This window comes from Dermacentor variabilis, chromosome 5 (assembly GCF_050947875.1).
Source record: "Dermacentor variabilis isolate Ectoservices chromosome 5, ASM5094787v1, whole genome shotgun sequence".
NCBI classification, from domain to species: domain Eukaryota; kingdom Metazoa; phylum Arthropoda; class Arachnida; order Ixodida; family Ixodidae; genus Dermacentor; species Dermacentor variabilis.
The window spans coordinates 93226093-93244512 of record NC_134572.1 but is presented as its reverse complement, the minus strand read 5'-3'; the positions used below and the strand labels follow the sequence as shown (position 1 = coordinate 93244512).

At 46.9% G+C, this 18420-nt stretch overlaps 1 protein-coding gene across 2 annotated transcripts in view; it reads left to right on the top strand.

Annotated features, from left to right (window-relative positions):
- Usf (upstream transcription factor usf) overlaps nucleotides 1-18074 on the top strand; it is a 29916-nt gene extending 11842 nt beyond the window's left edge. For both annotated transcript variants that reach the window (XM_075693074.1, XM_075693075.1), the window contains exons 6-7: nucleotides 8879-9148; nucleotides 15679-18074. In XM_075693074.1, the coding sequence (XP_075549189.1) occupies nucleotides 8879-9121 (243 nt within the window). In that variant the 3' untranslated portion in view covers nucleotides 9122-9148; nucleotides 15679-18074. The remainder of the gene's footprint in view (nucleotides 1-8878; nucleotides 9149-15678) is intronic.
- Nucleotides 18075-18420: the final 346 nt, after the last annotated feature.

Genomic DNA, 18420 nt, shown 5'->3' with positions numbered 1-18420 from the left:
GTATGGTTTAACGAGGTTTTACTGTACAGTGAAACCTCGTTAAACCGTAGTTGGCCGAAGCTCGGAAAAGCTACGTACTAAACAGTAGTACTGCTTAACCAAAATAGCATGAGATCGCCCACTTACCTGTCAAAAACGCAACTCAGAGAGAGTGCGATGAAAGGGAAAACAATGTGCAAATGTGCAATATTTATTCACTTCACGCGACAAAAGTTATTTTCGTTTGATGCCGGGGCGGGTTAGCATTGACGACAGTGGCCTCAAACTTGCTGAAGCTGTGAGCTAGCTTTTCAGCCAGCGCCCTCTTCTCAGCAAACATCATCACTGTCGCTAGGCGACAGTGATGATGAGGCAACGGAGGTAACAGACATAAACAGCAGAGGCAACGATGGCGAAAAGTTGAACCTTGTAGCCGACATCTCTTCGTGGTTGCAGCAGCGCTGCCGAGCAACTTCTTCGCATTCCGAATGCCACACACCGTAGTCAACAGTAGAGCCCTCTCACGTGCCAGCGCCGACTTCTTCATGTCACGTTCGATAGCACGAACAATGTCTAATTTTTCTTCTATGCTGAGCATCTGGCGTCTTTTTTTTATCCGAGCTTCAGCATGATGCGAGTCCTTGTTTACACAATGCCATAACACTCTCTGGCAAGGTGCCTAAATGATGGTGATGTTGGTGTGGCTTCACACGCAAACGCACAGGGCACTTGGAGGCCGTTCTAATACATGGTTCTGATGTCTGATGTTTGTTGTTCTGCTGGGCGACACAATGGAGACGAGGCGCCGCCATGTTTGCACGAGGAAAAGTGGAAACACTGCGTGTTAACCGATACGTACGCAATAAGCTGGTACAGTTTAGGAGGATACAAAACACATTACCGTATTTACTCAAATCTAGGCCGACCCCGGTTCTAAGCCGACCCCCTAAAGCTGAAGCCAACAAGAAAAACATATATTTTCTCGAATGTAGGCCAAACAAAGAAAGCGAGGACAGCATTCACAAAATGCAAACAGTATTTATTGAATCTGAGCATGCAGAGCTCATTCAACGTCGTCGTCGCTGCTAGACTCGTCGCTGTGTTCCTTGTCACTGTCACCGTTAATCAGTGCACTATCTTCAGTACCGTCAAGCGCATTAGATATGCCGCACTTTTTAAAGGCGCGCACGATCAAAGTACCTGGGATGTCGTCCCATGCTACAGCTACCCAGCCCGCCAGCTGCGATTGCGATGCATGTTTGATGCGGCCTGTTGCCGTTGCGATAACACCACGCCGCACACTGATACGGCCGACACGACACAGGTCAACATGGCGACCTCGCTTGTGTACGGTTGGCTACTGGCACGGCTAGTAGCAGCTGTGATACTGAGTTTTCTAGATGGCGCTAGCTATGCACCATATTTAGCAGTTTCAATGAAAAACTGGCGCGTTATTTAAAATCCTCGAATCTAAGCCAACCCTAAAGTTCGGAATATGATTATTTGAAAAAAAACTATCATCTTAGATTCGAATAAGTACGGTATGTTCAATGGCCACTTAGTCCAAGATTTGACTTTACTTTTTAAAACGAAACTACTGTATAAGCGGGTACAGTTTAACGAGGTTTTACTGTAGTAATATATGTCACAAGCTCTTGAATAAAAAGTGGTGGCTGCACTTGCAGTTTCGAAACGACAGGTGATTGGATCGAAAGAGCTATGCAACGCTAAATTTCGTTCTATAGATGGATGTTTCTAACGAAAATTTGCAGGAATGCGCTGGCAGGGTGTCTAACAACCGGGAAAACTGGGAATTCTCAAGGAGTTTCAGCAGTCTGGAAAAACTCAGGGAAAACTGAGGGAATTTGTGCTTCTATCAGGGAAAATTAGCTGTAAATTTGTTGAAAGGGAACCAAAGTTGCGGTAATGCTGGCTCGAGTAACAGACAGCAGTCATAACGAATCATCTTTGATGGCCTTTTGTTGGCTGGAGGAGTTGCCAGTGTACAGTCAATGACCGACTTTCCGGATGCCCGATAATTCGGACGGTTTCGTAGCACCACCACATACAGCGGAACCCCGTTCATACGTTTTTCACCGGACCGGGGGAAAAAAACGTAACAGCCGGGAAAACGCAACAGTGAGGAAAGCTCCGAAAATGAATGAAAAAAAGGGCAGCTTCAACTATAGACAATTTATTTCCACAGAGTGCGCTTAGGACTTAAAAAAGCCTAGAATGATGGCTTGCCGTTTCTTTCGCTCGGTAGAAATCGCCACACGTTTTTCAATAGCCTGGAAGGCCGCATTGCTGTCAGCGTCGCTGTGAGGTGCGACGTACCTGCAGAGGAGGTCTAGAGCCGCGACGGCTTCTCCAAAGCTAGGATTTGGCCACTGCCCGGCATCATGCGGCTCGTGCTCCTCGTCGTCACCGCGCCACGGCAATGGCAACGGACGAAGGAATATCCGCGGGAAATTTTGCCCTCTTTGGCGTAATCATGCTAACCTGCTAACGACTGCTTAGTATTGCTGCGGAGCGCGCGCGTCCGAGCAGCCCGGTTGCGCGCGGCGCGGCGTGGGAGCAATGTAAACAAGAGAGGAGAGCTGTCCCGGTAGGCGGAACAACGCCACGAGCAACGCCAACTTCCGGTTTCACTTTTGCTTCACAAAGAGTGACGTGAGCGCCTCTCCCGAGTTTCCTTCATCCGTGAGTCGACCCGTCCAACAACCATGCGGTGACCCTAATCACAGTGATGATAGTGAGAGCATTTTTCACGAATGGCCACTTAGTGCGGCCTCTCGAACTGGCGTGCGGCTTTTTGCAGCCAGTTCCATAGCCAAGCCCGGCCAAGCCCAGCCAAAACTAGTCAAAAGCCAAAATGGCGGTTGGAGCGCGTTGCCTACTTCAGCGCAGGCGGGTTCGGGGTGCTAAGTTGCGACGTATCATGCGGGAACGTTTTCACAGCTACGACGTAACAGCGGGGTTCCTTATACATTGAATCCTATGGAAGCTATGCCGGGACCGGATGAAAACGACGTAGCAGCCGGGAAAACGCAGCAGTGAGGAACGTAACAGCGGGGTTCTACTGTACCCCTATAGAATCGCCGTATCAGAACATCTGAAATTTCGCACGCAAGAACCCTTCGCTGTCGGATTTTCTGGACTCTCTGCCGTGTCCGAAGATCCGAAACGGCATTAATCAAAGCCACCACCGCTGCCATTTTGATTACCTCGCCAATTCTAACCGGTGCTCGCACACAGATCCGATGGAAGCCGTAGCCACCACTGCGGCAGTGCTAGGCCTAATTGCTTAGCCGTTCGCTATCAAGCTTCTTGCCGTTGGGCGCCGTGTTTTTCATTGAAAGAATTCACCGCTGTCAGCAATGGCATTGACTCCCCCTTTGTGGTCCTCACGATCGGCTTCGAAGCTCGGAAAGCATTGTGCGTTGCATAACGCCGGTTCCCGAAAGTCAGCTTCGCCTCTGTGCAGAAGTGTTGCTTGGCTAGGCATAAGCAAAAGTATTGCGGTGAAGCATAACAAGCGTGGGAAGGGGCAATTGCCATGGGATACAGTATGTACCGTATTTACACGATTGTAAGTCGACCCCTTTTTTAAAATTTGAAAGTCTGAAGTTGGGGGGTCGACTTACAATCGAAACCAAAACATGGCCCCGCCAAAAAAAAAGCGATACCAACGAGAGCTACAATGTAGTTACAATTTTATGTTTGCTATATGGCCCTACCCATATCTTTTCGCTATCCCGCGTGTTTGTTCGCTTTTCGGAAGGGTTTTTCAACATTTTTGAGAGTCTTACAGTGCATGCAAAACTCATGGGGGGGGGTGTCGATAGTTGATGGAAGCGCCACTGTTCCCATTTGCGGCGGCACCCTCAGAACGGCGGCGCTTGCGGGGAGTATTGGTAGTTCATGGAAGAGCAGTACCGCTTGCGGGTGCATTGGTATTGGTTTAACTTTTTCACGCGCTCCACTTGACTGCCGGCTACGTCTACTTCTATGCTTCCCCAGTCGTCATGAGTGCTGCAGGCCCACTGATCTTTCGGCACTCGTTCACAGCAGCGTTCAAGAGGGCTGCCATCCTTTACGCCGAAGAAACAAATCACTGCGCAGCGGGCCGCAATTTCGATGTTTCTAAACAGATGGTGCGAGAGTGGCGACTGCAGCGAAGCGAAATTTTCACCCTGTGGCGGCAAGTGAGAAATTTCCCACGTGCCGAAGCCTGGACGCGCTTTCCGGAGCTGTAGGCTAAGCTTGCGGCGTACGTCGCTGAAATGCGTGATCGGTCCCTGCCATTGAAGTGCGACGTGGTCATGAAACAAGCCCGGACCTTCGCCTTAATTTTAAGGTTCTGCTCCGCCGTGAGTACAACGAGTGGCTGGCGGCAGAAGACTGTGAAATTACGCCAACCGGACCTGTCAACTGAGCCTCCCTGACGGCTACGTGTGGTTGGGTGCATTTGGCGTGGGCTGCTGTTCTGCAAGATGTCCTGGTGCGGTCGTTTGCCAAATTTGAAATTTCGCTGGACCACGACGCGCTGTGGGACCGCAGCAACGATGACGATGGCAGCACTAGTGAAGACTAGTCCAGTGACCATGTCAGCTACTAATAAATTTTCGTTATCGAATGCGCCCTCGGCTTTTTTTTTTTTTTTTTTTTCGGTCATGCGATATGGGGGGGTCGACTTACATGCGAGTCGACTTACAATCGTGTAAATACGGTAGTCCTCAATTATACACACGTGCACCCGGTATCTCCTGTCACAGACGAGCACCAATATAACTAATAAGTGTACCGACAGGCCTTCAGAGCCTTTTCAAATGTGCCTATGGTGGTTTGAGCCTTTAAGGGCAGTAAAAGACATGCATTAATTTTTTCCAACTGGCCGATTTTCGGGCATTTTCGTGGCCCCTAGGGGCCAAGAAGATTCTTCGAATGGTCCGTGGGGCGAATGCATGGCAGAAAGAGGGCGAGAACAGAAAGGACCTACTCATTGAGGAAATAATGAGAAAGGAAACATGCTCTGGCTGCTTTGAAGGAGCTTGAGCTCAAAAAACAAAGTTTTGGCTGATGCCGAGATGCAGGTGTCCCTCATACAAACCAAAATAAACTCTTTAAAGCAGTGAAGCAGAACACTGAGGCGTCGTACGCAGGCTGAGAGTATGTCAGGACAGTTGACGTTGACTTACGAGCTGTTGCGAGAGAATCTCAATCAGGACAAAATTTGGGCCTCATACCACTGAGCTTGCTATCAGTTGATAGAAATAGCTTATATTGGAAAATACTTGCTTCTGTGTGCATTACCTTATTTTGTTTTTTTGTATTTGAGAATGTCCGACTTGATTTGCAATTTTTTTTTAAGACATTTGATTTGCTGCGCATTTTACTAACTCCTCCCTTCTATTCTCTTTTTGAATAAAATAAGCACTACTCCTTGGTATTCAATCTGAATTAAATTGTTTGTTTTTAAATTTTTCACTTGCTTACTAGAGAGTGACAGCATCGGTCGACATGGTTTCTCGTCTTGACATAAAACTTATTTCTGCGTCGCTCAGGGAAATTTGCAAAGGTGCTCAGGGAAAACCTGGAAAACTCTGGGAATTTGGAAATGTGAAGTTGGTAGACACCCTGACTGGGGACAAAAATGACATTGAAAATCTGGTTCTCAGACCAACGTGCTGCCTAACTGTAACTGCGGGTGCCAGCTTCAGTGTGGTTAATTTTTGGGAATATTTAAGGGCAAGTACATACAGTTAAGCCTCTATATAATGAAGGCAGTAAAATTGGCAATTTGCTTCATTATATTAAAATTTCATTCTATTGAAAATCGACCCATTATGCAAATAGGTACTGTTGCTGATTTATTTTTTTTTACACAGAAAGGGGCCGCATAATATTCCGAATTATTTCACAGTAGAAAAAAGCAAACTCGAATGAAAAGACAACTCATTTTGATAAATTCTGGAGTTGGCGATAAATGATACAGTTTCATGCCGGGTACGTCGAAGCCAGCCACTCTTTCATGTGCATTCCGCCCCCATGGCTGATAGTGTTGCCCGCACTTAAATGACTCCGTCAGGAAAAGCAGTGGGGAACGAATGCTTCGTCTGCCTCTCACTCCAATGGGTCATCGAAAGCCGAGATTACTCGCACACAGCAGATTACCTCTAAGGCAGGGTGCGTGGCTGCATGTGCGCTCAGCAGCGCTTACAGCCGCGCGCAGCCGTGGCTGAGATGTGTGCCAGAAATTGAGACCCGCCCCAACTTACCCCGCACGCGCCCTCAGGTGCACTTGATTGTGTTACCGCGAGCTAGCTCACCTCCCCCTCTTTCCCTTTGCTCACGCAGGAAGGCAGCACTCAAGAAGCCACCATCTTTCTCGTCTCACCCTCACACACTTTCACTCGCACGTAAAGCACCAAGTGCGCGATACGATCTTGTCGCATTTGGTCTTGTCGCATTGCGCACAATTTGAGGAGGGCGTTTGTAAGCGACCGCTTAAAATTCAATCATTTAACCATCTGCGTCTGCGGAAATTTGCATTTATTTTCTTGGAATTCCTTTGCGGGAGCAGTGCAATTTCGTTATATTGAAATGGCATACAAACACAGTTAGTTATACAGTCGAATCTCAATATGTTGAACAGCGCAGTGATCGTGAAATAGTTCGATATAGCCAAAATTAGATATATAAAATCACGTCAAAAATGCGGAAACTTCTGCAAATCAACCAGTGAACCAAGGGCGTGATTCGGGATCGTTCGTGGCGTGCGTTCTGTTTCCCCCGGTGCGATTGGCCTACGACGTGCCAATTTCAGCAGCGCGAAGTTGGCGCAGTCTTCTAGGTTAATTGCGTGATGTGACACACACAAATGCCACACACTGACTACGGTGTGTGGACTCCTGCAGAGCAACCGCGCCTGTGCACGGAGAATATGCAATGCCAACGAGGAATCTGCCATGTGAATGTTTGCTGAGAAAAGGGGGCTGGCTGAAAAGCTGGCTCGCAGCTTCAGTAAGTTTGAGGCCGCTGTTAGGCTGCGGCGACATCAAATGAAAAGAACACTTTTGTCGCGCGAAGTGAATAAATACTGCACATTTTTTTTTCTTTCATCGCACTCTCTCTGAGTTCTGTTTTTGACAGGTAAGTGGGTGATCTTATGCTATTCCGGTTAAGCAGTACAGTAAAAACCTTGTTAAACTGTACCCACTGAAACTGTAGTTTCTTTTTAAAAGTAGTGAAATCAAATCCCCGACTCAGCGACTATTGAACATAATGTGTTTTGTATCCTTATAAACCGAACCATCTTATTGCGTACATATCGATTAGCACTTATTGTTTCCACTTTTCGTCGCACAAACACGTCGGTGCATTGTCTCCATCGGGCGGCCTGTCAGGACAACAAGCCTCAGAGATCAGAATGACGGCCTCCAAGTGCCCTGTGCGTTTGCGCGTGAAGCCACATCAACATCAACATCATTTTGGTGCCATGCCACAGAGCTTCATGAGAGCGTTGTGGCATCGTGCAAGCAAGGACTAGCATCAATGCGAAGCTCGGATAAAAAAGATGCCGGGTGCTCAGCATAGAAAAAAAATTAGACATCATTCGTGCTATCGAACGTGACATGAATAATTCGGCGCTGGCACTTGACAGGGATCTACTGACTACGGTGTGTGACATTTGGAATGCGAAGAAGTTGCTCGGCAGCACTGCTGCGACTGCGAAGAGATGTCGGCTACGAGGTTTGACTTTTCGCCATCGTTACCTCTGTTGTTGCCGAAGTGTCGACTAGTGACAGTGATGAGGACGACATAGAAAGCGACAGCACGGAGCACGGACGATTCAGGCCCGACAGTGGCAGAAGCTGCACTTTACATCAGCCTCATGAATGCAATCATCGCGACGAGAACAGCACCCTGCAATGAAAAAGGCCCCGCAACTTCCGCAGCGCTACCACCTGCGTGCATGGAGATCATGCAACGCCAACGAAGAATCTGCCATGTGTGTTTGCCGAGAAGAGGAGGCTGGCTGAAAAGCTGGCTCGCAGTTTCAGTAAGTTTTAGGCCACTGTCGTTGCTGCTAGGCCTCCGCGGCATCAAACGAAAATAACACTTTTGTCACGCGAGGTGAATAAATACTGCATGTTTTTTCCCCTTTCATTACACTTTCCGAGTCATTTTTGACAGGTAAGTGGGCGATCTCAGGCTATTTTGATTAAGCAGTACTGCCTTTTAAACATACTTTTTCCGAGCTCTGGCCAACTACAGTTCAACGAGGTTTCACTGTACTACCGTTTAGTATGTACTTTTTCCAAGCTTCAGCCAGCTGCGGTTTAACGAGCTTTCACTGTAGTTGAAAGTAGTGTTGCTTGCACTTGACGGAAACTTGCAACAGACTGAACCGACCGTTTCTTTCAGTGCAGTAGAGGCAAGGCTGGTGATCACAGAGTTAGAATTGCTTGTGCAGCTCTTAAAAATTGTGCATTTGCAGATTTGCCAAACAGCTGGGACATCTAATGTCACAATTTTTATGCCACATCTGCTTTTGTCCAATTTCTGGTTAGAAATAACTTTTTTCTACTTGATGGACCATGCTTTCAAACATTTCATGTCATTTGCCATTCCTTCCACCCACTAACATGATTTGCATGCCTCATGTTATCGCTGAGCTATTTGGCACAGCATGCGACCAAAAAATGAGAAAATGGATAATGAAATGGATTGTTACAAAATATGGGCCCTATTCGCTCCTTTGGTAAGTGAAGGTTTACTGCAAAAAGGGATCTGCCTTTTTGTGAACCAGTTTCACAGTGTGAGCATTTGGCTGTCTAAACTAGAGCATACTGTGGTGAGTGAAGTGTTTAAGCATGTCATTCCCTCTGTGCAGCAATCGTCCGTGCACCTGCACAGCAAGGGGGGCATCCTGGCGAAGGCCTGCGACTACATACAGGAACTGCGTGCGAACTGTGCACGTCTGCCTGAAGTTATGAAAGAAAACGAGCGGTTGGCTCTGGACTTGGAGCTGCTGCGGCAACAGTGTGACCAGCTCAGAGCCACCAATCAGCTGCTCAAGGCCCACCTAGAACAGAGTGGCATCACAGTCACCGAAGTAGTCGAACACACATCCTAACAAGAACTCTGTGACGCCCTAAAGAAGGTATGCTTATTAGCTCGCCATTGCCGTTGCATACTGGGGAACTTGCCATGGTTAATAAAAGTTTAATATTAAGTGGCAGTAGTTGCCATGCAAATTGTAAATTTTATGTAATAGCTGTTATGGGCTTTTTCCCCCTGCTTTAAAGGGACACTAAAGGTTACTATTAAGTCAACGTGGACTGTTGAAATACCATCACAGAAACCTCGAAACGCTTGTTTCGTGCCAAGGAGAGACTTACTTTAAGAGAAAATGCATTCTGAAGCGTCCGCATACCTCTAGCGCAGTTCAAATCGCCCGCCCTCCGATCGAGGAGTACTAACATCATGGTCTCATAGTGACGTTGCGCCATCGGTGAGTAGAACGGCGTCCGCAGACGGCGCTACGGCTTTTCTGCGCAAAACGCAAACGCGCGGCCAGAAACAGAGCCAAGACAGAGCCGACAGCAGAGCGAAAGCGGGAGTATGGTGGCTAGCGGAAGGAGAAACGCGCGACCATGGGGCTCTTGCATTGCCCAGGGGGCGCTGCGAGAAAGGTTCTAAAAAGCGCCCTCTGTCCTAAAATGGGTCGTACCAAGCTCGGTCGTCTGCTTCGGAAAGCACATTTACAATATGGACCCGCCACTTTCGGTTGTGTTGTAGCACAGCCTGCTGCGTATATCGGGCGCCGAAGATTTTTTCAGGGGTGGCACGCTGCGTAAAGGCAAGAAATTATGCAGTGCCGAATACGTGTACGCCGTTCAAGAATTAGGCGGCGAAGTTTTAGCACGGTGTCAATCGCAAGTGAAGCGAGTCGCGTACAAAGTGGAACTACAGGTAAGGTTTGCACGCTAGCTGCTAGATTCAGGCGCACAAACGCGAGGAAATGCGAGCTATAAATGAATCCACAGCAGCGATAAGCAGACATCATGTGTACGGAACTGCTCGAGCACACGACGGTACGCGCCGCGATGTACGAACTGCTCGAGCGCACGATCGTACGCGCCGCGACGGCAGCGGTCTTTCGACATGCCGCGAAACGGTGGGCCTCCTGCAATCTTTGTTGACTGCATGCCGCTAAACTGATGCAATGCATGTGAGCTCGCACGTACGTGCGAATCGCGCTGCAGCGCGAGCTCGTGCGCTGCTCGCTTGATGTAGCTTTTAATGACAGCGCTCGAACATCAATGTGCTGCAATCAATATTGCCTTGCTGCGCTGCCTCAACGTGCTGGCTTGAGATCAAGGATGAGCGCATTTAACTCTCTTAACCTGTGCTACTCGTAGAGTAGTAGTGAATTGTCATCGAATGAGCCCGACCATTTGTGCTCATTTGCACACACTTCACCACTTCGCATCGGTCTAATTGTTAATTGTCGCTGTGGCCGGGTCTCGAATCGTGAATTACCAGCCATGCCTGCTGCTATGTCGGTCTGCTGTCGGTACTGTAGGTGCAAAAGACCAAAATTTTGAGCGCAGATAATCAAGCAAGCTTCAAGACAGGCGAAGCAGTCAGCATGGCACGGCACGACGAACTGCAGCTATGCAGCGCGCCCAACGCTCCACTTCGTGAGGCCTTGAAGGAAAACGGTAGAATCTGTTGTTGGGATTCAGGCCTTCTTGTTCATGGCAGCCCACGACGCAGAAGTAATGACGGTGACGCCTTTTCGAGGCTGGGCTAGGTCTCTCCGGATCGGCATCACCGATTCCTTCTGCTCCCAGCATTACGTCCCACGGCACACGGAGAGTCCATTTTCGTTAAACTATAGGCTGCGGCGAGCTCGCAGCGTGGTCGGCGTGGTCTGTTAGAAGTGACGAGCCTTTTCGCACTCGCAACAGGGCATAAAAAGTGCGAATTGATGCAAAACTCGGCCTAGAAACGTGCTTCGCCACAGCCAGGGCTCAATACGACCCAAGCTGGCACGACCCAGATGTCGTTTCCCGCACTGCCACCAGGCGCCGCTACTATACCTCAAACTCCAGCGCAAGACGCCCATAAGCTGGTACTTCATTCTATGACACAAACTTCGACGCTCGTCGCAATGGACCCTGACACCGACAGATTGGCTCGCGATGGTGGGCTCAACTTCAGCGATTTGAGCACCGACAAGCGCGACCTGCTGCTGAGGGCTCGCGCTGCCGGCGTCGTTGCGTACTACGACGGCGGCCTCGACACCGGCTCTCCGGAGCGGGAAAGCAACGAGGGCTTCCCACGACATCACATGGACGTGGCATTCTTGCTGCTTGTTCCAAATGAAAGTTTCGCGAGCTAGCACAACCCTCATAGCACGACGCGATAGCGAAACTACTGAAACTCCAAAGCGTGCGCGGCGCAGAATCAAGCGCGCAGAGTCGAGCGAAAACGAAACCTTTCGAACAGCCATATTACTGAAGGATAACGTCAAAATGTTATTTTTTCTTAGAATCGAATAGACGTAGACAAGTAGCATTTTTTTCCATCTTATAATCGAATGAAATTATATTTTTAATACAAGTAGTTGAGTATTAGTAACACAAATTATGAGGAGTGCTTTCGTCATCGGGCTAGTACCGGAATGTCGCTGGGGGGTCTCAAATCGTGTCATGCATTTACCTCAATTTCTCGGTTACTAAAGCTCTGTTCATGATTATATTGACGCCTTAGACGTTCTACAACATTGCTCTACCACTTTAACTTGAGTTTCTGGTAACCTTTAGTGTCCCTTTAAGGGAGGAGGAAGGTATCAGAATTAAGTTGTTTCTTGACAGAAAGGGCTGAAATTTGGCACGCACACTGTACATTGCAATAAAGAGACAAATCTAAAATTTCATTAGGATATCTTCATTAGTTTTTGTTTTATAACAATTTATAAGTTCCTTGCTTGTGGAAAGCCTGGCACAGTAACGAAGCACGATAGGGAGCTGGGAATACTTTGCATGTTTGCCCAAATGTCTAATCTACATCAAGACAGTGTTTGATTTTTTTTTTTAGTGTGCTAATAATTTTTTGGTCAACATAACATGCACATGACTGTGTTTCACTGCATGGAGCCATGTAGTAATTGTGAAATACTTAAATAATGGAAAGATAAAGAAACATTTCAAGACTGTCTTTAAGTACAGCACAGCTTATGGATTACAGCAAAACAAACTGGACCAAAATCGGTCCAGCCATTGTTGTGCTACGCTTTCCATGAGCGAGGTCATTGACAAAAAAAAATGCAATTGAGAAAACTGGCTGCAATGTTTTAAAAGCATTGCAAATTTATTAAAAAGCACCAGGGCTGTAATATTTTGAGTCATTGCTGTCAGGCATCTTCTTATACATTTGCCTCTTTGTTTGGTGGGCTTTGTATGCTTTCTTCAGGCGTTCTTTATCCTTTTCTTGAGCCATCTGGTGTAGCACATGACCACCATTTTCACTGCCAGACCGAGCCCGGTATCGCAGTGTACACCTACAGAATGCTGTTGGCATCTTGGGCACAGAGTTTTAGCAATCAAAGAGTTCATTGCGGAAACAGGCACAATAATGAACTCACAGTCACAAGGGGCCGAAATTTGTTCTTGGCCTTGCTGGTCCACCCAACTGAACTTCTGCTCAGTTGCGGACACTGCGCAAAGGGAGTCACGAACACTGCATGCCTGCACTTCTGCAGTCACCGCTGACACAAAACACGGCTCGAGGCGCGTCTGAATCGTGCGACAATTCGTCTGGTGAGCCTTGAGTCACCATACAGTATGTAGCTCTTTGACGGTTGGGGCTCACTCGCAGGCTGCATGTCCCTGTCGCACAATGCATCGGAGACGTACACTGTCTCCGCCGGCGATGGTGACCTTCGACCCGCGTCGCCTCCAACAACGCGATCCCGGTTGCTGACTCGCGCGGCCGTACAGCACAGGTGCGAGAGCCTCCGTTGGCATGTCTTCCAGTTGCTTGGTTATCAGTGTCGATGTCGCAGGGTGGTTGTCGGCTTCGCTGCTGGAATCGCAAGGTGCAAGATAACGCGGCATGTTATCTGCCTGTTCAGTCGGGTGCTCCACTTCTCCCGCTGGCCGCCGTCTTTCTCTTACCATAGGAGGCTTGTGCTTCCGTTTTCCGAAGGCATGCTTCATTTAAAAGCTCTTTTCTAATGAGCGATGATCCATCACTGACCTGGGAGCTTTCATAAATCCGAATTATGCGAGTGTCAAACGAAGAAAGATGCCAGCGTGGTTTTCAAAGTAGACAACTGCGGTCCGCTGTGGTTGCCAGCTTGCCCGCTGCTGCAGCAGCAACCAATGGCGAGACGCCTTTCAGTATGGCAACCAATCGGAGGCCCGCTTTCATCGCAGGGCCTGTGTGACCGCCTCTAGCAGACCCGCGCTTCTTTTGTGTTTGTGTGTTTGTTACAAGATGGCGACCACCGAAGAATTCAAAAACGGAATGGTGAAACTTCGAGCTTTCGAACGATACCAAGATGGCGGCGTTCGGTGGCGGGAAACACGAGTTAGGGCTCCCCGAACTGCGGTGATATTACGCGATTTAAAGCTGTGTTCTCGCCCTACGCACTGATAAATTAATTTTTTTCAGGCACTTTTAGTGCGTTTTCAGTCAAACCATTTTGATACAATGTAGATTAGGCATTGCAGATACCGAAACGCGTCGTTGCCAAAAATCGATCTTTTTTGCGATTTTCGCGATCTGATCCCCGCGTCTCCCCTTAAATGATCTTGCTCGTGGTGGTGACCATGGTTTAATTGCCAACATGACACTGCAGAAGCTGCACAAGTACTAAGTTAACTCTTGATATAATGAACTTCAATATAACGAAATTCTTGATAAAAAGAAGCATTGAACCTTTCATAGCCCCTTGTCCATAGAACACCGTGTATTTAGAACCTCAATATAATAAAGTGTGCTTGTATGCAATTTCGCTTCCGCCGCATTCTATCCACGAAATCCTTTGCGAAAGCTTACGTTTGGTGGCTTAGTCTTTGCAAAGATTTAGAAAAATAAACTATTCATAGCTGTTATCCAGCTAAAAGAACCAACAAGGGCCAGCAAAAGTGCCAGTTCCCAAGAGGCTTAGAACAATACAGCCGTGGGAAACAATTCAGAGAAACAGCAAGAATCATCAAATGCTGCAAGTTCCTTTCAGTCAACTCATTCAGAAAATGGCTGGACGTTCAACAAATTCCAAGCATTTGATCCAAGCTACTAATAAAGGGCATGAAGAAGTCCTTTTGCTACATTTCGAGTTCCAAAAAAGGGTGGTCACTGACAACAGACTTCTTTGTATCCGACGAAATAGAAACATTCTTCAAGAACAGCAAAGTCAAGGGGCAAGAAGCACTCCCTGCCATGCTGCAAATGACCAAGTTGAGTACATGGTTTCTTGCTGAAGCAAGCACTCACTAAGGGAACAGATAGTCTCGTCTCCTGCCAAAAACATGCAATGCTGACGTTTGGATGCAAAGTACCTTCAGATTTCACTCACTTGAGGCTATCAGTCATGCTAGAAGAAAAGCGGCACGACGGAGAAAGGCGAAAAGGTGATGTGCTGGATTTGCATAAGTCGTCTACATCAATAACTTTGCAGGCGACTCTCAGCTTGGATATAGGGAACTATTGTCTTGCAAGTTGTCCATCATTCTTGGTCAATCAGCACCGACAGACTTGTCGTGTGCCGCCACAGAAACCATGTCTGCACAACCAGCATGACACAACTGCAGTTGACAGCACGTCCAGCACACCTGCCAGATGACCAGACTAACCCTGCAGCCACCGTCACCACAGAGACACCAGGATGTCATCATCGTCCGGACTGCTATTGGGACACTTGGTGACCCATTCTCATTAGAGAGGATTGTGTTTTGTAAGTGAGTAATCCATTTAAGTTTAGGTTTCAGCCCAGACTTTGGGCATGCCGCCAGAACCCCAGTGATTGCAAGGAAAACAACACACTACCGTGCCTCTCGGTTATGCTCCTGTTACGTAACCTTAGTGTAAGCCCTGCAAAGCAACAGAGCAGATGTACTTACCATTTACAATGCCATATTGCTGCCACTTAGGCGGATGTCTTGATTGTGCAGCTGACCTGACTATGGCATTCAACACCAAGCACGCTCAATGCACCGCAGTGTCGACAATCTTTTTGTCTGTGTGCCTCTAGATTGAGGGGAGTAGGAGAAGCACTGCACATAAGACTGTACTGCCTTTGGGATTGGCCCGTATTTTTAAACTGCACTATTTCCGGGATCGGCCCAGGAAACATGCATACCCGGTACGGAAAAGCAGGGGGTAACTCCCTGAAAAATGAATGAATTTATTTTGTTTATTGGTGTAAGGGCCAGGTATGGCCAAAGAGCACCAAACTCCCTAAGCAAGATACTGTCTTTAAATTTTGGTAAATCTGTATGTACTTGTTTATTCTGCAGGCAGGGTTTCCTCTGTGTATAGCAACTCCCCTAAATATGAGGTAATGGCAGTGAATAAGCTTACCATTTTAGTTAAGCTGATTTTGAATCTTTGAGATCTCCAACTTAGTGTCAGAGTTATATTTTGATGTGTTCTGACTGCATCAATCTATTCTTGCAGCATGTCTATGAAGAAAAAGGAAGCATCCAAGTGATACGTTATGATCCAGCTTTAGTGGGAAACAACAGGCTCCTGTGCAAGACAACTAGGCTGTCAAGATCCAGGACTTGGACAAGGTGCTTGCTGTCACGAGGTGTGACAAAGTATCTTCCATTCTGCACAGTGTTGAGGATTCCCTTCTCCGTGCTTGGCCTTTTGGGAAAGGAATGGAAAGGGTTACGTAGACGGCTTCTGGTGGTTCAACGTGCCTGACATGCAACCGCCCTCTTTCGTGTGCATTGCAAGAACTCTCGCAAAGTGATTTATTCATCTCTTCCTTTTGGATGCTGTGTCGCAGGCACATTTTTCTCTTCGTGTGTCAGTGTACTGCCTCTGCTACAAAAAAGGACACAGGGAGAACACTTCCATTTTTTGTTCAGTGAGACCTAGCTCCCTTGTTTCTGATGTTTGTGGTTGCGTGAGGAGGGGAGCTACTGTTTTGTGTGTGTAGTGATCAATTCTTTTGGCCTTTTTGCCTTAGTTGGCACTGCCTGATAGAAAAATTTAAAAGCACCATGTTCTGAATAATTGCATCTCCAAGAACCGCATACTTTTTCTTTCTTGTGCCAATTTAAGGTTGAACTCTTACATGCAGTTTGTTATAGAGCATCTTAATGCATGAGGCCTTCAAGCCGGTTTATATATATCCAACTTCTGACATTTAGGGAGCTGTAATATTAATAAAAAAGGGCCACAGCTTCGTAAGGCTTTGTTAAGGCAGCATGATGCAGTGTCAGAGACGCATAGTACCTGCTTAGTGTGGTTGTACATTGCATCTAAGTTCCCCTTCCCCCGTGGGAAGCATTTGGAAAGTTTAGTTCCAGGTGCCTTTGTGTTTGTACTGGAAGAGATGCCGGCATCTAGTCATTGCTCTAATTTGTGCCTGCATGAGTTCATTCTGTTGATCGTATTGTATGGAGGTCGGAGTAACAGTTGCAAACTGTGAAGATGATGCGATTGCCTGTTTACTGTTGTCTTTGCCACCTTCTCCACTCTGTGCTGCTTTTCTTCGAGTTGAGCCGTGGCGCATCTTCAAAGTATGTGAGTTCAAGTTGCTCCGCCATCTGAAAGAACGTTGGCATGAACCAAATAAAGGTAACAGACATCCGTGAAGTGTTTGCAAAGTAGTGTTACCTTTTGTATTGTGTCATGTGAAAGCACCCACAATGAGCTGGTCTTGAGAGGCAAGTCATGACCTGCATCATTTCTCCTGCAAGGCTTTGGTGATGGTACATGGCGTGTGTATGTGTGTGGCCAGTCCTGACAGTGGTTTTCATACTACTGCCTAGCCTGTGGCAGAAAGCATTTGTACATTGTGCCGAATGCTTGGTACCTTTGTAGTGTGAGTAATAATGGAGTTGGCTGGAGGTATGTGTTGGCTGTAACCCCTCTTGGAGAGCCAAATGGTCAGAAAAGTTTTGTCATTGGTGTTTTAGCATAGCTTAAATGTACTGGCATAGTCTCATACTGCGGTACCAGGTGACGTAGACTGGAAGGGCATAGGGGGTGATGACTGCTTGTGACGTTGCGTTCAACAACGTATTCGAAATGAAAGCTGTGGTGATCCCTTGTGTTGCACGGCACTTCTCACAGCCGACAAATTTTTCCTAGGAGATCTACGCAGCATAGTTGCCCATTGCAATAAGAGCTCTACACATTTTCGTGTAAAGCATTCTCACAAGATGTTTCCATCAGCATTGCTGCTCCTGTGTGCATCTTTCTGGATTCCACTTTACGTTTATGTTAGTGCATCTACGCTATGCTAAAAAGCTCTCTCTCGTCAGCAGTTGTTGCACAGAGCTTCATCGAATGTTGTGACGCAAGACTTCTAGCAGCACAGTGAATCATTTAGAGAGCACTTGTTTTTTGTATGTTGAATGTCGTGAGAGTGGGGCATTGATTGGAGAAACTTTCCTACGAGCTATATTAGGCAGTACAGTTTGTCATGAACATGTCTACTCATCATGTTTTTTTTTTCCACTGTTGTCTGTTCTACAAGTTTACTTATATGTGAGAAAGAACCTTTGCTGATGTAGGCTTGTTTGTGAGCATTTCACTGTTTACTTTCTTTGGGCATCCGGCAGGTGTAAGGTTGTTGTGCTCTGTTCAACCCTGTGTTGTAGCGTTAATGCTTTCAAGCCTCATTTTTTTTATTCCTGTGCCAGTAAACACATTGTTTTCAGAAAAGATTTTCAATAAATGAAACCTGATGGACTAAAGTGCGTGCACATAGCAATTCTGTTGTTCCTCTGATTTGCAAGGCTTGTCTGAATTTTACAAACAAATAGTATGGTAAGATGTAAATGTGTTTTCTGATTTGTAGTAGAGATCTCTTAATAAATGTTACATTAAGTACATATTTGGTTTTATAGTTATTAGTATTATACGGAATGGGCTGTCTTGCGCAGTGGTACAAATGCCCGTAACTCTGTCCTTGCTTGAGGATTCAAAGCATCTTTAGAGTGACAACAATAATATGAAATTATTGCCACAACATGTGTGTTACACAATTGGTTTTGCACTCATTGTGCAGTCAAACCCAGTTATAATAAACTCTGTAATAGTACCAAGAATAGCAGCAGTTGCATCAATAGCTTCTTATTCTAGGCTCAGAATGAAAAGTATTGCATTAAAAAGGTGCATAAATACAGCTGGTTGCCATAGTAGTAACAATAATACTTTTTGATATGTTATTACCACTCG